Source organism: Hyperolius riggenbachi, chromosome 6 (genome assembly GCF_040937935.1).
Source record: "Hyperolius riggenbachi isolate aHypRig1 chromosome 6, aHypRig1.pri, whole genome shotgun sequence".
Taxonomy (NCBI): Eukaryota; Metazoa; Chordata; class Amphibia; order Anura; family Hyperoliidae; genus Hyperolius; species Hyperolius riggenbachi.
The window spans coordinates 9,540,760-9,563,003 of NC_090651.1; the positions used below are offsets into that span (position 1 = coordinate 9,540,760).

Sequence of the window (22,244 nt, forward strand, 5' to 3'; positions counted from 1 at the left end):
CCTTCATACGCCGCAGCCCAGGAGCCGAGCCTTTCATACGCCGCAGCCCAGGAGCCGAGCCTTCATACAGCCCAGGAGCCGAGCCTTCACACGCCACAGCCCAGGAGCCGAGTCTTTCATACACCACAGCCCAGGAGCCGAGTCTTTCATACACCGCAGCCCAGGAGCCGAGCCTTTCATACGCCACAGCCCAGGAGCCGAGCCATCATACACCGCAGCCCAGGAGCCGAGCCTTTCATACGCCACAGCCCAGGAGCCGAGCCTTTCATACACCGCAGCCCAGGAGCCGAGCCTTCATACGCCGCAGCCCAGGAGCCGAGCCTTCATACGCCGCAGCCCAGGAGCCGAGCCTTTCATACGCCGCAGCCCAAGAGCCGAGCCTTTCATACACCGCAGCCCAGGAGCCGAGCCTTTCATACGACGCAGCCCAGGAGCCGAGCCTTCATACGCCGCAGCCCAGGAGCCGAGCCTTTCATACGCCGCAGCCCAAGAGCCGAGCCTTTCATACACCGCAGCCCAGGAGCCGAGCCTCCATACGCCGCAGCCCAGGAGCCGAGCCTCCATACGCCGCAGCCCAGGAGCCGAGTCTTCATACGCCGCAGCCCAGGAGCCGAGTCTTCATACGCCGCAGCCCAGGAGCCGAGCCTTTCATACGCCGCAGCCCAGGAGCCGAGCCTTTCATACGCCGCAGCCCAGGAGCCGAGCCTTTCATACGCCGCAGCCCAGGAGCCGAGCCATTCATACGCCGCAGCCCAGGAGCCGAGCCTTTCATACGCCGCAGCCCAGGAGCCGAGCCTTTCATACGCCGCAGCCCAGGAGCCGAGCCTTTCATACGCCGCAGCCCAGGAGCCGAGCCTTTCATACGCCACAGCCCAGGAGCCGAGCCTTTCATACACCGCAGCCCAGGAGCCGAGCCTTTCATACACCGCAGCCCAGGAGCCGAGCCTTTCATACACCGCAGCCCAGGAGCCGAGCCTTTCATACATCGCAGCCCAGGAGCCGAGCCTTCACACGCCACAGCCCAGGAGCCGAGCCTTTCATACACCGCAGCCCAGGAGCCGAGCCTTTCATACACAACAGCCCAGGAGCCGAGCCTTTCATACGCCGCAGCCCAGGAGCCGAGCCTTTCATACACCGCAGCCCATGAGCCGAGCCTTTCATACACCGCAGCCCAGGAGCCGAGCCTTTCATACGCCGCAGCCCAGGAGCCGAGCCTTTCATACGCCACAGCCCAGGAGCCGAGCCTTTCATACACCGCAGCCCAGGAGCCGAGCCTTTCATACATCGCAGCCCAGGAGCCGAGCCTTTCATACATCGCAGCCCAGGAGCCGAGCCTTTCATACACCGCAGCCCAGGAGCCGAGCCTTTCATACATCGCAGCCCAGGAGCCGAGCCTTTCATACATCGCAGCCCAGGAGCCGAGCCTTTCATACACCGCAGCCCAGGAGCCGAGCCTCCATACGCCGCAGCCCAGGAGCCGAGCCTTTCATACATCGCAGCCCAGGAGCCGAGCCTTTCATACATCGCAGCCCAGGAGCCGAGCCTTTCATACACCGCAGCCCAGGAGCCGAGCCTTTCATACATCGCAGCCCAGGAGCCGAGCCTTTCATACATCGCAGCCCAGGAGCCGAGCCTTTCATACACCGCAGCCCAGGAGCCGAGCCTCCATACGCCGCAGCCCAGGAGCCGAGTCTTCATACGCCGCAGCCCAGGAGCCGAGCCTTCATACGCCGCAGCCCAGGAGCCGAGCCTTCATACGCCGCAGCCCAGGAGCCGAGCCTTCATACGCCGCAGCCCAGGAGCCGAGCCTTCATACGTCGCAGCCCAGGAGCCGAGCCTTCATACGCCGCAGCCCAGGAGCCGAGCCTTCATACGCCGCAGCCCAGGAGCCGAGCCTTCATACGCCGCAGCCCAGGAGCCAAGCCTTTCATACGCCGCAGCCCAGGAGCCGAGCCTTCATACGCCGAAGCCCAGGAGCCGAGCCTTTCATACGCCGCAGCCCAGGAGCCGAGCCTTCATACGCCGCAGCCTAGAAGCCGAGCCTTTATAAGCCGCAGCCCAGGAGCCGAGCCTTTCACACGCCGCAGCCCAGGAGCCGAGCCTTTCACACGCCGAAGCCCAGGAGCCGAGCCTTTCACACGCCGCAGCCCAGGAGCCGAGCCTTTCATACATCGCAGCCCAGGAGCCGAGCCTTTCATACGCCGCAGCCCAGGAGCCGAGCCTTTCATACGCCGCAGCCCAGGAGCCGAGCCTTTCATACGCCGCAGCCCAGGAGCCGAGCCTTTCATACGCCGCAGCCCAGGAGCCGAGCCTTTCATACACCGCAGCCCAGGAGCCGAGCCTTTCATACACCGCAGCCCAGGAGCCGAGCCTTTCATACACCGCAGCCCAGGAGCCGAGCCTTTCATACATCGCAGCCCAGGAGCCGAGCCTTCACACGCCACAGCCCAGGAGCCGAGCCTTTCATACACCGCAGCCCAGGAGCCGAGCCTTTCATACACCGCAGCCCAGGAGCCAAACCTTTCATACGCCGCAGCCCAGGAGCCGAGCCTTTCATACACCGCAGCCCAGGAGCCGAGCCTTTCATACATCGCAGCCCAGGAGCCGAGCCTTCACACGCCACAGCCCAGGAGCTGAGTCTTTCATACACCGCAGCCCAGGAGCCGAGCCTTCACACGCCACAGCCCAGGAGCCGAGCCTTTCATACACCGCAGCCCAGGAGCCGAGCCTTCATAGGCCGCAGCCCAGGAGCCGAGCCTTTCATACGTCGCAGCCCAGGAGCCGAGCCTTTCATACATCACAGCCCAGGAGCCGAGCCTTTCATACACCGCAGCCCAGGAGCCGAGCCTTTCATACACCGCAGCCCAGGAGCCGAGCCTTCACACGCCACAGCCCAGGAGCCGAGTCTTTCATACACCGCAGCCCAGGAGCCGAGCCTTTCATACACCGCAGCCCAGGAGCCGAGCCTTTCATACACCGCAGCCCAGGAGCCGAGCCTTCATACGCCGCAGCCCAGGAGCCGAGCCTTCATACGCCGCAGCCCAGGAGCCAAGCCTTTCATACGCCACAGCCCAGGAGCCGAGCCTTCATACGCCGCAGCCCAGGAGCCGAGCCTTTCACGTGCCGCAGCCCAGGAGCCGAGCCTTTCACACGCCGCAGTCCAGGAGCCGAGCCTTCATAGGCCGCAGCCCAGGAGCCGAGCCTTCATACGCCGCAGCCCAGGAGCCGAGCCTTTCACACGCCGCAGTCCAGGAGCCGAGCCTTCATAGGCCGCAGCCCAGGAGCCGAGCCTTCATACACCGCAGCCCAGGAGCCGAGCCTTTCATACGTCGCAGCCCAGGAGCCGAGCCTTTCATACATCACAGCCCAGGAGCCGAGCCTTTCATACATCGCAGCCCAGGAGCCGAGCCTTTCATACGCCGCAGCCCAGGAGCCGAGCCTTTCATACATCGCAGCCCAGGAGCCGAGCCTTTCATACACCGCAGCCCAGGAGCCGAGCCTCCATACGCCGCAGCCCAGGAGCCGAGCCTCCATACGCCGCAGCCCAGGAGCCGAGTCTTCATACGCCGCAGCCCAGGAGCCGAGCCTTCATACACCGCAGCCCAGGAGCCGAGCCTTTCATACGCCGCAGCCCAGGAGCCGAGCCTTCATACGCCGCAGCCCAGGAGCCGAGCCTTTCATACGCCGCAGCCCAGGAGCCGAGCCTTTCATACGCCGCAGCCCAGGAGCCGAGCCTTTCATACGCCGCAGCCCAGGAGCCGAGCCTTTCATACACCGCAGCCCAGGAGCCGAGCCTTTCATACATCGCAGCCCAGGAGCCGAGCCTTTCATACACCGCAGCCCAGGAGCCGAGCCTTTCATACACCGCAGCCCAGGAGCCGAGCCTTTCATACACCGCAGCCCAGGAGCCGAGCCTTCATACGCCGCAGCCCAGGAGCCGAGCCTTCATACGCCGCAGCCCAGGAGCCGAGCCTTTCATACGCCGCAGCCCAGGAGCCGAGCCTTTCATACGCCGCAGCCCAGGAGCCGAGCCTTTCATACACCACAGCCCAGGAGCCGAGCCTTCATACGCCGCAGCCCAGGAGCCGAGCCTTTCATACGCCGCAGCCCAGGAGCCGAGCCTTTCATACGCCGCAGCCCAGGAGCCGAGCCTTTCATACACCGCAGCCCAGGAGCCGAGCCTTTCATACACCACAGCCCAGGAGCCGAGCCTTCATACGCCGCAGCCCAGGAGCCGAGCCTTTCATACACCGCAGCCCAGGAGCCGAGCCTTTCATACACCGCAGCCCAGGAGCCGAGCCTTTCATACACCGCAGCCCAGGAGCCGAGCCTTTCATACATCGCAGCCCAGGAGCCGAGCCATCATACACCGCAGCCCAGGAGCCGAGCCTTTCATACAGCGCAGCCCAGGAGCCGAGCCTTTCATACATCGCAGCCCAGGAGCCGAGCCTATCATACGCCGCAGCCCAGGAGCCGAGCCTTTCATACGCCGCAGCCCAGGAGCCGAGCCTTTCATACGCCGCAGCCAAGGAGCCGAGCCTTTCATACGCCGCAGCCCAGGAGCCGAGCCTTTCATACGCCGCAGCCCAGCAGCCGAGCCTTTCATACGCCGCAGCCCAGGAGCCGAGCCTTCATACGTCGCAGCCCAGGAGCCGAGCCTTTCATACACCGCAGCCCAGGAGCCGAGCCTTTCATACACCGCAGCTCAGGAGCCGAGCCTTTCATACGCCGCAGCCCAGGAGCCGAGCCTTTCATACACCACAGCCCAGGAGCCGAGCCTTTCATACGCCACAGCCAGGGAGCCGAGCCTTTCATACGCCACAGCCCGGGAGCCGAGCCTTTCATACGCCGCAGCCCAGGAGCCGAGCCTTTCATACACCACAGCCCAGGAGCCGAGCCTTTCATACGCCACAGCCAGGGAGCCGAGCCTTTCATACGCCGCAGCCCAGGAACCGAGATTTCATACATCGCAGCCCAGGAGCCGAGCCTTTCATACGCCGCAGCCCAGGAGCCGAGCCTTTCATACACCACAGCCCAGGAGCCGAGCCTTTCATACGCCACAGCCAGGGAGCCGAGCCTTTCATACGCCGCAGCCCAGGAGCCGAGCCTTTCATACACCGCAGCCCAGGAGCCGAGCCTTTCATACGCCGCAGCCCAGGAGCCGAGCCTTTCATACACCACAGCCCAGGAGCCGAGCCTTTCATACACCACAGCCCAGGAGCCGAGCCATCATACACCGCAGCCCAGGAGCCGAGCCTTTCATACACCACAGCCCAGGAGCCGAGCCTTTCATACGCCGCAGCCCAGGAGCCGAGCCTTCATACGCCGCAGCCCAGGAGCCGAGCCTTTCATACATCGCAGCCCAGGAACCGAGCCTTTCATACACCGCAGCCCAGGAGCCGAGCCTTTCATACACCGCAGCACAGGAGCCGAGCCTTCATACACCGCAGCCCAGGAGCCGAGCCTTTCATACGCCGCAGCCCAGGAGCCGAGCCTTTCATACACCGCAGCACAGGAGCCGAGCCTTTCATACACCGCAGCCCAGGAGCCGAGCCTTTCATACGCCGCAGCCCAGGAGCCGAGCCTTTCATACACCGCAGCCCAGGAGCCGAGCCTTTCATATGCCGCAGCCCAGCAGCCGAGCCTTCATACACCACAGCACAGGAGCCGAGCCTTTCATACACCGCAGTCCAGGAGCCGAGCCTTTCATACACCGCAGCCCAGGAGCCGAGCCTTTCATACATCGCAGCCCAGGAGCCGAGCCTTTCATACACCGCAGCCCAGGAGCCGAGCCTTTCATACGCCGCAGCCCAGGAGCCGAGCCTTTCATACACCGCAGCCCAGGAGCCGAGCCTTTCATACATCGCAGCCCAGGAGCCGAGCCTTTCATACACCGCAGCCCAGGAGCCGAGCCATCATACACCGCAGCCCAGGAGCCGAGCCTTTCATACGCCACAGCCCAGGAGCCGAGCCTTTCATACATCGCAGCCCAGGAGCCGAGCCTTTCATACACCGCAGCCCAGGAGCCGAGCCTTTCATACGCCGCAGCCCAGGAGCCGAGCCTTCACACGCCGCAGCCCAGGAACCGAGCCTTTCATACACCACAGCCCAGGAGCCGAGCCTTTCATACACCGCAGCCCAGGAGCCGAGCCTTTCATACACCGCAGCCCAGGAGCCGAGCCTTTCATACACCGCAGCCTAGGAGCCGAGCCTTTCATACACCACAGCCCAGGAGCCGAGCCTTTCATACACCGCAGCCCAGGAGCCGAGCCTTCATACGCCGCAGCCCAGGAGCCGAGCCTTCATACACCGCAGCCCAGGAGCCGAGCCTTTCATACACCGCAGCCCAGGAGCCGAGCCTTTCATACACCGCAGCCCAGGAGCCGAGCCATCATACACCGCAGCCCAGGAGCCGAGCCTTTCATACACCGCAGCCCAGGAGCCGAGCCTTTCATACACCGCAGCCCAGGAGCCGAGCCTTTCATACACCGCAGCCCAGGAGCCGAGCCTTCACACGCCGCAGCCCAGGAGCCGAGCCTTCACGAGCCTTTCATACACCGCAGCCCAGGAGCCGAGCCTATCATACGCCACAGCCCAGGAGCCGAGCCTTTCATACACCGCAGCCCAGGAGACGAGCCTTTCATACGCCACAGCCCAGGAGCCGAGCCTTTCATACGCCGCAGCCCAGGAGCCGAGCCTTTCATACACCGCAGCCCAGGAGCCGAGCCTTTCATACACCGCAGCCCAGGAGCCGAGCCTATCATACGCCACAGCCCAGGAGCCGAGCCTTTCATACACCGCAGCCCAGGAGCCGAGCCTTTCATACACCACAGCCCAGGAGCCGAGCCTTCATACACCGCAGCCCAGGAGCCGAGCCTTTCATACACCGCAGCCCAGGAGCCGAGCCTTCACACGCCGCAGCCCAGGAACCGAGCCTTTCATACACCACAGCCCAGGAGCCGAGCCTTTCATACACCGCAGCCCAGGAGCCGAGCCTTCATACACCGCAGCCCAGGAGCCGAGCTTTCACACGCCGCAGCCCAGGAGCCGAGCCTTTCATACACCGCAGCCCAGGAGCCGAGCCTTTCATACATTGTAGCCCAGGAGTTAGCCCAAAGCCAAAAGTTGAAAGACCCCGATAGGCCCCATATTACCATATGTGTGCAGGGCCAACTCTTCCCCAGAAGCCTTGAGTACTATTGGGGGCCACAATGTATCGGCCACAGAGTTTGAAAATACAACCAGGACCCTAATTGAGGAGGGTGGAGCCATGCAGAGGTCAGCAAGGAGGGTGGAGCCATGCAAAGGTCAGCAAGGAGGGTGGAGCCATGCAGAGGTCAGCAAGGAGGGTGGAGCCATGCAGAGGTCAGCAAGGAGGGTGGAGCCATGCAGAGGTCAGCAGAGATGCTTGGCGTAATCAGGTATATTTATTATTAGTGGAGTCCTCCTGGGTCCCTGCTGTGTTCCGGCGGGCGCTGAAGGACGGGACTCAGCATTATGTGGCATTACTTTTTGTTGTATTATTCTTTCTTTTTTGGAAAGTACATAAATGAAGTATTATGAAGCAGCTGAAAGGACATGTCCCAGTCTGGTGCTTATGCAAGAAATAATGTTTGACAGATTCACTCATTCTGATTGAGCCGGCCTAAATCGTGAAGATCGGTAAATCTCCTCTAACCAATCTTCAGGCTTTCACTGATCAACTGCTGTCAGGAAATGTAAAGCAATACTGAAGCGAGCTGTACTCACCTATTTAGATAGAACACTGTGGATTATGGATGATCAGTGAGCTGCAAATCATTTCGAGTTGATGCAGCATTATGCACATTTTGTATGCAAATGTATGCAGCCTGAACATGAACCAATCAAATCCTACTGAGGTAAAATTCAATTGGTCCAAGCTGCCAAAATTTGCATACACAATTTACATATCCTTACATCAACTCGAAACTATTTGCATCGCATTGGCCCTACCTACTGTGGATCTCATAGAGCCTACCTGCTCCTCTCTCCACCCCCTTGTTCCATCGCTGCCCCCCCTTCTGAAGTCTTCATGTCCCCCAAGTGCTTCTGTGTTGTGCATGTCGGGATCCCGGACACACGCTTGGGCCATACGGATCCTCTTGTGTTTGAAAGTACTCAGGGAACAGGAGGTAGGGCTGGTGCACACCAAGAGCGGTTCTGAGCGGTTTCTAAAACGATTCCGAAGGGAAAACCGCTTGGCTAATGTATTGCAATGGGATGCTGGTGCACACCAGAGCGGCTCGTTTTTTCCACAAACGCAAGTTCTGCAGCATTTTTGCTGATTTCTGAGGTGATTCAGTCTCAGTGTTAAGTATAGGAAAGTAGAAAACAGCTCTGAAAAACGCTAGATCAGAGCGGTTTTCCAAGCTTTTTTGTTACAGAAGCGGTTCTTTAACAGCTTTACGGCAACAAAATATAAAAACTGCTACACAAAAACGCTCCCCAAAACCACTAGGCATGTTTAGAAAATTGCTCTAAGCATGCCTAGAATCGCTCTGGAAAACCGCTTCAGAAACCACCTGCGTTTGCGGATCCGCTAGCGGTTTTTGGTGTGCACTGGGCCTTATTCCGAAGCCTGCTGGGGAGTCTCGAAGACATATTCAACCAAACCGATCGGAGAACTTCACCGCCAGAGCCTGGCGGAGGAATGACGGTACGGAAGGAGGACTGGGCGGGCTCTGTTGGATCCAGAGCCTCTCTCTCTACATAGGTATCTAAACTCACTTTTGCAGCTTGCTTCAGTATTGCTTTAGGTCAAAATTTGTGGCAAATGGTTTTATAACACAATACTAAAAGACGCAGGGGCAGCAGTTTTGCCTGCTCTGCATTGTATCGGCATACAGACTCAATTACATTTTCATTACTCTTTTTGGGTAGTTTCTGACTTCACCCGAGGTGAAAAACTGATGAGATAAACAATTGTATTTCTCCTCCTACTCCTAAAAGTGACTTTTTTTTTAGATATCCCATGGTTTTATTTTGTATATTTAAACATTTACAAAGTAGATTAATTGCTTTGTTGCCTCTGCTCAGTGGCAGCCTATTAAATGTCCCTAAATGAAAAAACATGAACTATTGACCTTTTCCTATCTCTCCCCTGCCCTCATAAGTTGTATTATGCCAGGAAAAGTTTTATAGCTGTCATTTGCTTATCAGTGATGTTTACTATATTCCCAACAAGGTACCACAAGACAGAAGCTGTCACTTCCATGCCTGAAAGTTAACGCTTTCAAGCAGCAAGATAAAACGAGGAAAAACAGCTTGGTTATTCATATGTTTTGCCCTCTACACGTTTATCTCATCATATCACATGTCGCCTTGGTTACACTTTCAGAATGATCACTGAAACGATCAATTAGAGAAGCTGGTTTTGAACCTGACCAGTGTATGGCCCTCTTTATAGTGAGACTGGAGAGGAAGTGACATCATATCGGAGAGGATGTGACATCATACTACTCACAAAACACAAAGAGCTGCAAGACACACATCAGTCACTACACATCTAAACAGTAAAGCGATATTAGTGGATTAGCTTGTTATACAACTAATAATCAGTTATAATTATTATTACTGGTTTATAGCGTGATGTACAAGTTAGGAACAATCCTATAGAAACTGACCCAGGTCTGCCCCCGTTTAGGCTACAATCACAGCAGTGCGTTGCTATGCCGATCTGTAACGCAGCTTGCTGCACTGCAATGCACCATCTCTGCGGAGTGCTCAGTGTAGCGGATGCGTAACGAAATAACGGCGTACAGCATAGGTACCACAAAACGGGTGCGATAACAGTAAAACGGGCAGATAACGTACAGTGACGCTTTCCTGACCCATTGCGTTGCGTTCCCAGACTTAAGGTGGCCACACAAGATATAACAAAATTATCCGATTTTAGGGCAATTTGATAAAAACTATCGGATCTCCCCAAAAAATCGAAAGCTTTTTTTTTTTTTTATTCAACTGAAAAATCCGATCGTATTTCCCTTTTTCTTCGATTTTATCGATCCGGAATGCCAGATATTTTTCTTCAATCTTTCTGAAGATTGTATGGTGTGTGTTAGATTGTCAATTTATTAGTATATAAACCCTAGCAATTTTGTCAGAGCTTCCAATCATTTTTATCATAATTGGGGAAAAATTGAACATAGGTGTGTGGTGGTCATATTTTTGAAATGTTACAATCAGTCAGAAAAATTTATTGCAATTCTTAAATTGAACAGATATTTAAAAAATTGTATGGTGTGTGGCCACCTTTATGGAGAGACTGGTGCGTAAAAGACGTAATGAGTCAATGCAAAGAGCTGCAAGCAATGCTCATCAGTCACCAGACATATCCTTTAAGGGTATTTTCCGCCTTTTTTGAAGCGCAGGCGATTTTTCAAAATCGCCCACAAAACGCTTGTGCAATGAATCTCTATGAGAGAGTTCACAGCTGAGCGGTTTGTTTACAATCCGCTCAGAAAAGCGCTGCCTGTACCATTTTTGAGGCGTTTTTGCTATAATGGAAGGTATAGGGAAATCGCAAAACGCTCACAGAATCGCTTTGTGCAGCGATTGCGTTCACGTTTTTAAGAATAAATACAATGTATTTATTCTTTTCCGGGTCAAAGAGCTCACTTCCTGACTTGTGTCAGGGAGTAAATTACAAAACCGCTCTAAAAAAAGCGCTTAGAAAGAGCTTTTTACAAAACCGCAGCGCGCAGTGGAGCGCCGGGAGGGGAAAAAAACCAGCGCACAAAAACGCAAAGCGCTTGCGTTTTTAGGTGTGAATGGGGCCTAAAAGTGCCTATTGATGGTATAATCTTTCTTTCAGATTCGAACTTTCGATGCATTTGTATAGAAAACAGCACCGTGTTTGGTGCAAATCGATGTGAAGCGATTCTTTAGTCGATTGGAAAAGGAAAAATAATTGATCCAAAAGTTGGATTTTATGATCGAATTACAATGTAAAACCTTCTTAAATCATTACGTTAATGGAAACAAACGATAATTGCCTTCCCATTAGTTTCAATTGTTCCAATCGTGAGGAAAGATTGTATCTGAAGGAAAAATTGTACCGTTAATGGGAACCTTATTGGTCTCTTTCAGACAGGAAGCTGAAGGCAGTGAATTCACTGCCTGTCAGTTACTCTTGCGCACCTGCCGAGCACTTGCTAGTGCTCAGTAGCGGCAGTAGACAGCCCCCCCCCCCATGGAGTCACACTTAATGCTGGGTACACACGTTGCAATTTCCCACTCGATCCGCGGGATTGATTCGATTATTTCCGACATGTTCGATGGGGTTTCGATCGATACTGCCGTCAATTTTGCATGTCAAATATGCAAAAGCGACGGCTATATCGTTCAAAACCCGATCGACCATGTCGGAAATAATCGAATCAATCCCGCGGATCGAGCGGGAAATCACAATGTGTGTACCCAGGGTAAGCGCGGCCATGATCACGGTTGTCTGCCGCCGGGTAACACCACCGAGTGTCCAGTGCTGACATGCGCAGTGATACAGCCGTAGCTGTTTGACTGCATTCATATTGCCCTGAACATCGCTCGTGGACAGCTCCCCGACGAGCGCGCCGTTCAGCCGTCCGTGTGAAAGAGGCCTGACTAATCTACAGATCATCATTACTGGGTTAGTCGGTTAGAGGACATTTATGTTCTAGCGGGTACAACACCTATTTCCCCAGGAAGTCTTCCTCCGTCGCCACGGAATCTCTGGAGCCTCCAGCGCGAATAATCTGCGAGGGGAGAGAAAATCTGCACGTTTTACTTCACATCACAGATTCTACCAATCAATCTACACATCAGCAGATATATGATCAATGAAACGCTGATTGTTTTACATATCGAATGCAAACTATCACCCAAAATATCAGGAAGCGCATCCCAATTACACGCTGCTTACAAATTGCATGAATTCTGCCTCCATGTCCGAAAAATGATCATGTTATTACAGTGGACCTGAACTCTTCAACAAGACATAAGGAACCAAGAGAAATCCACCCTGTATGTAGTTAGAGAGTTTAGCCTAATCTCCCCTCATCTGTGACTCATTACAACTGTAATTTTAGCTCTCAGCTGTGTACACCGGCTGCCATGGCAGAGCAGCTAATTTGTGAACACAGGATGTTAACCCTATGTCTGCTTCCATGAAGGCAGGAAGTAGACAGTGCAGCTTTATTGCAGGATTTGTATCAGCTGTAACAAATACATGTTTTTCTTTATAACTTATTATGATGCTGCTGCTTATCTTTTAGAGCAGGGAGGAAGTTCTGAGTTCAGGTCCACTTTAAAGGATACCCGAAGTGACATGTGACATGATGAGATAGACATGTGTATGTACAGTGCCAAGCACACAAATAACTAGGCTGTGTTCCTTTTTTTCTTTCTCTGCCTGAAAGAGTTAAATATCAGGTATGTAAGTGGCGGACTCAGTCCTGACTCAGACAGGAAGTGACTACAGTGTGACCCTCACTGCTAAGAAATTCCCCTTTTTATCTCTTTCTTGCTCTCAGAAGCCATTTTCTGCTAGGAAACTGTTTTATAGTTGGAATTTTTCATCAGTGAGGGTCACACCCTCTAGGTGTCGCATGGTGGTTTGGGGGCCCCAGTGAGTGAGAGAGACCTGGGGCCCCTGGGCTGTCATGTGGACCAGTGTTTGTGAGGGTCACACTGTAGTCACTTCCTGTCTGAGTCAGGACTGAGTCAGCCACTTACATACCTGATATTTAACTCTTTCAGGCAGAGAAATAAACAAAGGAACACAGCCTAGTTATCTGTGTGCTAGGCACTGTACATACACATGTCTATCTCATCACGTCACATGTCACTTCGGGTATCCTTTAACAATCACTAAACAGCAGAGGTACGACAGCAAGTACCCCAAATTAAATAGATTGTGCAGGCTATGAAATGTGTGTCAGCATTACGGAGGGTCAGTGAGGTGCAAATGATGATTGGTCAGTGATTGGCCAATCAAAATTAAAATTGTGTATGCACCCTAAAGCCTGGTACACACGTGAATGATGATTGGCCAATCGCTCACCAATTTTACCCCCTCCGTGTAGTAGGAGCGTCAACAGGTATTGAATACTGTGAGCAGATTGTGTAGGGAAACGCTTATACTATATGGAGGCGGTAAAAATTGGTTACTGATTGGCCAATCGTAATTGAAAGTGTGTACCATGCTTAAAAGTATTATACGCAGAGGATCAGCAGGGCAGCCAGGCAATCTGCATTGTTCAAAAAGAAATACATATTACAGCCTCCATATCACTGACACTTCAGGTTATCTTTAAAGGACAACTAAATGGGAAGGATATGGAGGCTGCCATATTTATTTCCTTTTAAGCAATACCAGTTGCCTGGCTGTCCTGCTGATCTTCTGCCTGTAATACTTTTAGCCATAGACCCTGTGCAAGCATGCAGCAGATCAGGTGTGGATCTGACAAGATTATCTCATGCTTGTTTCTGGTGCGATTCAGACACTACTGCAGCCAAATAGATCAACTAGACTGCCAGGCAACTGGTATTGTTTAGAAGGAAATAAATATAGAAACCTCCATATTCTTCCCACTCCAGTTGTCTTTTACATTCTATCCAAACTTTTTTGTTGGAGTTCCGTATATCACTGCTCCTGTGCGAATCGTGACATGAATACACCCCGTCCTCCGGGAACGCACAAAGCAGGAGCCGCTGGCTGCCTTTGTGCTGCAGAGAAAACGATTCCTCCTAATAAGTATACTTTGCACATAAAGAGAGGCACGTTTTATATTGTCTATAAATGTCACCTCTGACTCACCAAAGACAAACCTCCAATAAGAACAAAAGTACAAGCGGGAGCGGAGGACGCGGAGCGGCAGAATCCCGCCACTCGTCGTGTGATACGGCCAGAGAATGAGCCACCGTCACTGGGATCATCTGAGAACGCTCAGTGCATGTCACCCCCACATGGCATGACTGTCACTGTGCCGGGGGCACAGGGCCTTCCACTGGGCCAAGTCTAGGGTTAGGCATCCTAGGCGGTTACTAGAGATCTAGGATTTGGAGAGGGCATTTTTTCATGCCGTAAGGCTGGAGGATATGGGATGGAGATGCGGTATAATAATGAGATAAAATAAGTTATAGTGGTGAGCTATAATACAACATCTAGGCAGCCCAGTAATCTCTCAATACCTAAGGACACCCATACACGCAGCAATCTCCATGCCGATGCAGCAAAATGATCGATGTGTCTCTGATTGGAATCTGATCAGAGAGAGATTGATTCCTGCCACACACAGCACGCCGATTCTCAGAAAATCTACTGGAAATGAATTGGACCGTAGCTCCGCACTGTGAGATGCAAAGCTAGAGTCTGTCGCTCAACTACTGCTAAGGTCCCGCCCCCAACAGACCACTGCTAACACCCCGCCCCCAATACACCACTGCTAATGCCCCGCCCCAGATAGACCGTTTATCCTGTGATGGTTAGGACGGGATGATGCAATACATTACTGCAAGATTCAATCGGAGTGATCAAATCTGCTGGGAATCAATAGGGGATATTAATGCGTATGTGGGCTGCTTGATGCTGGTACTGACACACCTTAAAGTGAACCTGAGATGGGGCCTGATCGCTCCCTCGTGGTTTGCAGTCGCCTCCCCCTTAGCCCGCTACTGGCCCCGATAAACCCTTCCAGTCCGGATCAGTCAGCACAGGCGCTGTACGGACAGGTGCACTCCCCTGTCTCGCTCGCAACGCCGGGAGCGTTCTGTTCCTGCGCAACAGTACAGCAAATGCATGTGCAGTTGCCCTCGGACCAGAGAACTTTCCGGGGCAAATTGCAGGCGAACGAGGATCCAGAAGTGGACAGCAAGGGAGCAATCAAGCCAGAGGGGCTGGAGGAAGCCCCAGGTATGTATATTTTGTATATGTAATGCCATCTCAGGTTCCCTAAAGCTACGTTCACTGTGAGCATTGTGCAGTCTGACTACATCGGCTGCACTGACAACGTTGCATAGGTGTTGCATTGCAGAGTGACGGTCCATGTTACAAGCAGGCCAATCAGCAGAGATAAGTGCGCCAGCAACAGGTGTAATGAGAAATGAAATAGTTAAAGAGGCCCTGTAGTGACATATAGCAGAATGCAGTAAAGAGACCCTGTAGTGACGTATAGCAGAATGCAGTAAAGAGGCCCTGTAGTGACATTACAGAATGCAGTAAAGAGGCCCTGTAGTGACATATAGCAGAATGCAGTAAAGAGGCCCTGTAGTGACATATAGCAGCATGCAGTAAATAGGCCCTGTAGCGACATATAGCAGAATGCAGTAAAGAGGCCCTGTAGTGACATATAGCAGAATACAGTAAAGAGGCCCTGTAGTGACACATAACAGAATGCAGTAAAGAGGCCCTGTAGTGACATATAGCAGAATGCAGTAAAGAGGCCCTGTAGTGACATATAGCAGAATGCAGTAAAGAGGCCCTGTAGTGACATATAGCAGAATGCAGTAAAGACGCCTTGTAGTGACATATAGCAGAATGCAGTAAAGAGGCCCTGTAGCAACATATAGCAGAATGCAGTAAAGAGGCCCTGTAGTGACATATAGCAGAATGCAGTAAAGAGGCCCTGTAGTGACATATAGCAGAATGCAGTAAAGAGGCCCTGTAGTGACATATAGCAGAATGCAGTAGAGAGGCCCTGTAGTGACATATAGCAGATTTGATTATAATTACATTTGTCTCTTTGTCGGATCTGTCCATAATCGTCAGGTCTATGGCCACCTTTATTAGTTGCTGAAGTTTTTTGTTTGTTCTTAATTATCCAGTCATTGTCCGGGGTCGGAGGCCAGAGGTATGAGCCCCGGAACAGAGAGATCATTATTATCCAATCATTGGCCTCAATTCCCTAAGCTTATCTCTTGTCTTTAACAACGATTCTCTAGTTATCACCATGGTGATGAGGCTTGTCGTATTCAGGAAACATTTTACCTCAGGCAAACCTAAAGTCAACTCTTTTGTCTTTAAGTTAACTCTTCAATCCCTAAAATAACTCCAGAATTCTAAAGTTAAAGACAGGCTGTTAATTAACTGCGTGTGAAAATAACTACAGAGGAGGCAACTTAACTACAGAGGAGGTAACTTAAGGACTAAAGTGATAAGATAACTCTCTCACTGTGTGGTGACAAGTTTACTCTTGCCTTATTATCTCCAGCACTAGCAGACTCCCACGCTCCCGCACGTGCCACCGCACGGACCCGCCGCGCGCTCCAGCACACGCACGCCGCGCGCTCCCACACATGCATGCACCCGCCACGTGCTCCTGCACATGCACGCACCCGCCACGCGCTCCCACACACGCACCCGCCGCACACGCCCACCCATGCCCATCCTCCTGTCTGTGTGGGGCTGGGTCCGTGCTGCGCACATGCGCAGTAGCAAAAAGCACGGACAACGCTACACCGAGACAACTGTCCCTGCCCTATGCAGGGACAGTTGCCTATTATTATATAGGATGATCTTAGTGAATTGAGGCCAAAGTCCGGAGTCAGAGGCTGGAGGTATGAGCCCCGGAACACAGAGAGATCATTATCCAGTCATTGTCCGCTCTCTGCTGACTCATTCAATAAAGCTGGATGATGTTGAAGGACATGGCCGCCCGCTCACACACAGCCTCCTTGTGCCGCTGTTCCCAGGCACATGGTGGGCACAGAACAATCATTTAGTGACAAGTCACACTCCTACTCAGCAGCTATTTGGGTTCTGTGTGACTGAGAAGTGACACTTCCTCGCAGGGAACAGGCATGAGTGTGACGGATGTGTCACCGTCTGGCCTGGAGAAAAGTCACAGTTATCTCACTCCATAGTTTCCCCGCCACACGCAGCACACGGCGCAACTCTCCGCCTGAACCAGCCGCACAGAATGAAGGCTTTCATGTTCTGACTCCTCTCATACAAAATGGAGAAAATCTGAAGATATAACAAAAGTCTAGGTGATCCCTTTAATGACTAACTGTACAAGATTTATCTGCAAGCTTTCTAAACTTCATAAGTTCCTTCTTCAGGAATGTTTTAGAACTGGATCAGAGCCATAAGGTTCTGATCCAGTTCTGGAACATGCTTGATGAAGAAACTTAAAGAGGAACTCCAGTGAAAATAATGTAATAGGAAAAGTGCTTCGTTTTTACAATAATTATGTATAAATTATTTAGTTAGTGTTTGCCCATTGTAAAATCTTTCCTCTCCCTGATTTACATTGTGACATTTACCACATGGTGACATTTGTTAGGCCTCTTGCACACTGCAAGCGATTCAGATTCCGATTCCGCTTTTTAATCAGTTTTTACATCCGATTCAGATTCTGATTTGCAGTTTGCTCCCTGCACACTGCAAATCGGAATCTGAATCGGATGTAAAAACTGATTAAAAAGCGGAATCTGAATCGGAATCGCGTGCAGTATGCAAGAGGCCTTACTGCTGGCAGGTGATGTCAGTGGAAGGAGATGCTGCTTTTTTTGGCAGTTGGAAACAGCTGTAAACAGCTGTGATTTCCCAAAATGCAACAAGGCTCCCACAGTGTGATGTCAGAACCATGGTCCTGACATCACACTGTGGGAGGGGTTTCACCACAATATCAGCCATACAACGCCCCCTGATGATCCGTTTGTGAAAAGGAATAGATTTCTCATGGGAAAGGGGGTATCAGCTACTGACTGGAATGGGGGGTATCGAAACACACACATTAAGTGTGAAAATAAAACAAAACTCCCTCTAAAGGTGGCCACACACACAATACAATAAAATGATCCGATTTTACAGCAATTCAATCAATACGAATTGCCGTAAAATCACCGTTCAGATCTCCCGAAAAAAATCAAAGCTTTTTTTTATTTGACTTAAAAATTCGATCAGATTTCCTGGCTTTTGTTGGGTTTTTATTTTCGATTTTTATCGATCCAGAATGCTGGAATTTTTTCTTCAATTTTTCTAGAGGTTGTATGGTGTGTGCTAGATCGTCAATTTATTAATATACACACCCTAGCAATTTTCTCAGAGTTTCCAATCATTTTTATCATAATTGGGGAAAGATTGAACATACGTGTGTGGTACATTGGTCAGATTTTTGAAATGTTACAATCAGTCAGAAAAATTGATTGCAATTCTTTAATTGAACAGATATTTAAAATATTGTGTGGTGTGTGGCCACCTTAAGGGTGCTGGGGGAGGGGGCATTACTTACCTCCAGAGGGCAGCTCGGAAGCTCCCCCTATTTATGGTGGCATCCATCTTCTCCAGACAGACCCGCAGCTGCTGGGATGAAGCGCCGGCAGTGGGGTGGAACGCACCCGGGCCCTCACGGTTGCGGATGAGCCCCACTGCACAGAGCTTCAATCTGCGGCACCTGCGGCTTTCCCTGTAGAAGATGAGTGGCAGCATATAGATGTATCAGTGCCACACAAGCCATTTTGTAATAATACGATTAAAAGTGACCTTAAAGAGGAACTCCAGTGAAAATAATGTAATAAAAAAGTGCTTCATTTTTACCATAATTATGTATAAATGATTTAGTCAGTGTTTGCCCATTGCAAAATCTTTCCTCTCCCTGATTTACATTCTGACATTTATCACATGGTGACATTTTTACTGCTGGCAGGTGATGTAGCTGCTGCATGCTTTTTTGGCAGTTGGAAACAGCTGTAAACAGCTATTACCCACAATGCAACGAGGTTCACAGACACGAAACTGTCAGGACCATGGTCCTCACAGTTTCCTGTGGGAGCGGTTTTACCACAATATCAGCCATACAGCGCCCCCTGATGGTCTGTTTGTGAAAAGGAATAGCTTTCTCATGTAAAAAGGGGTATCAGCCACTGGTTGGGATAAAGTTCAATTCTTGGTCGGAGTTTCTCTTTAACTTTCAGTGTGCAGCCAGCTGTGCTCTTCCAGACACAGAGAACGACTGAAAACATGTTCAACAAAGATCTGCAGCTGCCGGTCGGTTTTCCCATGAATTCCACACCTCATCCCTCCGACCGCCACAGCCTACAGCCCACAACCACGTCCCCACTGCTGTTATCTGATAGCAGACAAGGCTGAGCAGCTAGAGAAATGGAAAAGCTAAACAGACATGTTGAAAATAATCGATCTGGCAGGAAATCTGCCTAAAAATCTCATCATGTGTACGAGACACTACAGACCTAGACTGAGAGCCACTGACAGGAGAGCTGCAGACTCACGGCTCAGACACTGCTGCCCCCTGCAGGCCAACTGCCTCCTCTCACTCTGCAAACTACACCAACGTCCATAATGAACATTCCAAAAATAACAATTTACTGTAATGATCTCATTTCCATTAACCAGTAATTAATGGTACACATTACATACTATCACATATGAGATCCTACACACCTGACCGAGAGCTCCAGTCATTAAACTATTGTGCTTCTGAGCCAACACATTTGTCTTCAGAGTTTCTCTCGAGACGGTTTCACACCTTATCAGTAATATCTCCCTCTTAGTCATCAGAGGGGAAAAAATGCTTTAAAGTAAACCTGTAACTTAAAAAAATAAAATTAAATAAACATAACAGTTTCCAGTCTGTGAACCTTGTTGCATTGTGGGAAATAGCTGTTTACAGCGGTTTCCAACTGGCAAAAACCATGCAGCAGCTACATCACCTGTCAACAGTAAAGGTGGCCACTAACTGTCCAATTTCTAGAGAAAAATCGTTCGAGCGATCAGAAATTCTGATCGGACGAAAAATCGTTCACTACACCATCAACTAACCAATCTTTGCTTCCCATCTATCACGACCACCAAGAAAATCCAAATTTTCGTTCGACGAAAATTCATTCGGGCGACATTTTTTTTCACTCGTTCATAATCGATTGTGTCCACCAATGGAGATTATTTACAACCAATCCGATCAGAATTTCTGATTGCTCGAACGATTTTTCGCTAGAAATTGGACCATTAGTGGCCAGCCTAAAACGTATTAGAGGCAGAGGATCAGCAGGACTGCCAGGTAACTGATATTGTTTAAATGGAAATAAATATGGCATCCTCTATATCCCTCTCACTTCAGTTGTCCTTTAAGGCACAATTCATAAGCGACCAGGATCATTAGGAGGCCTTGCCCAATGACTCCTTACGGTTTTACATACTAGCTTGAGACAGAATTTGAACCCTGGTCAAAGGCTCAAGTCCTACATCCAAGGCAACAGCCTTCCCCAGTACGCTATCCAGCTGGCCCTCCAGCCTGATCTCAGTATGCAGTGGCCTCTGGCTGCTCCACCTGCTTCCTCAATCCTCTGCTACTGGCCGGGACTATCTACATCTTCGCGGCTGTGCTCCCCCCATGTACGGGTGCGGATGCACTGCGCAGGTGGGTTCGCTCCTGAGCAGTGGCATGGAGCTGCTCTTACATGGAGAGAAATGCCGTGCACAAGCTTCTCTGTGCTGCTGCTCCGGCCGTACCTGGTGCCTGCACAGTGTGGCTGCGCTCGTACAGGGAGGGGAGCGTGTCTGCGAGCAATCTACCAACAATGTGGAAGACTGTTTAGAGGGTCCCTGCACAGAGCAAGAGGGGTGTATGGAGACTGGGGAGCCTGCGGAACATGCAGAGGCTTTCCCCTACTGAGGCAAGCATCTAACTTATTTTATGTTAAAGGTCACAGGTACTCTTTAAAAGGAACCCGAAGTTGTTGGCAGCGCCCGTTCTCCATGTTCTCATGTACATACCGTCGGGTCATGGAGGTGGGGGCACAAGCGATGATGAAGATAGAAGAACGGAGACAGGAAGGAGCGCGCCTGCAGGACAGGTGAGTGCGTGCTGCTGCTATACTCTGCGTGGGCCGCAGGGGGGAAGGGGGGGGGGGTCGGGGGCGCTGGGCACTGATAGTTTGGTATGGGAGACAGCAAGAAAGAGATGCACCAGAAGTCCCTGCACAATGAAGATGCATCAAACGATGATGGAAAATAGAAAGACACAGACAGGAAGTAGCGCAGCGGCTGGCCAGGTGAGTGCGCACTGTCGCAATACTCTGCTTGGGCTGCGGGGGAGACGTTAGCTTGGTAGGGAGACAGCTTGGGGAGAGACAAACCAGAAATCCCTGAACTATGAATATGCATCAAGGGATAATGAAGATTGAAGAACACAGACAGGAAGGAGCGCAGAGGCAGGAGAGGTGAGTGCGATGCCGTGATACTCTGCACGGGCCGCAGGGGGGAGGGGCACTGATAGCTTGGCAGGGGAAACAGCCTGGGGGAGAGACGCTCCAGGAGACGTCCCTGCAATATGAAGATGCATCAAGCAATAATGGAAAATAGGACTCAGACAGTAAGGAGCACAGAGGCAGGACAGGTGAGTGTGATGCTGCGATACTCTGCACGGGCCGCAGGGGGTGTCACTGCTAGCTTGTCAGGGGAAAAAGGGGGGGTGGGGAGGGACCAGGAGATGTCCTTGCACTAAGAAGTTGCGCCATGTTTTCAATATTTCTAGTTTTCCTCCTCTACATCTAGGTGCGTCTTATGGAGTGAAAAATACGATTCATACACAGAAAATACTGAATTCCCCCTCCGGCCGCCCAATGCAAGCTCCGCCTTCTCCCTGCAGCGGTTTTTGGGGCGACTGCTCTGTGATTCTCGCTCGATTAAACGAGAACCACAAACGCAAAATGCGCTGAATCGCAGGAAATTGCTAGATTTGGGCTGCTGAATCGCAATCGCGGATGCAAACACAATCGTGGTAAAGCGCCCGAGGTGAACCAGCCCTAATTCCCCCCTTTCGGGTGCGCACAATCGCGTTGGGAGCGGAAACGGCGGGCGGCGTAAAGCCTACACCGCATCAGGCTAGAACAGCCACAAGTGCGGCGTAGGTTTTACTACACGCAGAGTCCAATAGGTTAATACAGAAGGTATTTGCAATAATTAAGCTTTAAGTGAACATCTGTGGATACCCACAATGCACCTCCACTGAATATGCAAATTATCTCTTTATGCCCCTAAAGCCAGGCTTACATCCAAAACATCTGGGGTATAGCAAGAGTATAGCTATAAATGCAGCGATGGGGAATTGTGAATAAGCAATAAGTGATATTAGGGATAGTAGCAGATCAGAGGTTTCTGCTCATTAACCTCCTTGCCGGTAATCCCGAGCTCAGCTCGGGGTAACCTGCGCAGGAGGATTGCTCAGGCCCCGCTGGGCCGATTTTCACAATTTTTTATTGCACGTAGCTATTACTTTGCTAGC

General features: G+C 51.6%; 1 protein-coding gene across 10 annotated transcripts in view; it reads right to left on the reverse strand.

Moving 5' to 3' along the window:
- Window positions 1–22,244, reverse strand: part of GRAMD1B (GRAM domain containing 1B) — a 464,835-nt gene that overhangs the window by 332,870 nt on the left and 109,721 nt on the right. For 8 of the 10 annotated variants that reach the window (XM_068238822.1, XM_068238818.1, XM_068238817.1 and 5 more), the window contains exon 3: window positions 11,691–11,753. The exons of the other annotated variants lie outside the window; for them this stretch is intronic. In XM_068238822.1, coding sequence (XP_068094923.1) covers window positions 11,691–11,753 — 63 coding nt within the window. The remainder of the gene's footprint in view (window positions 1–11,690; window positions 11,754–22,244) is intronic. 10 annotated transcript variants of the gene reach the window in all.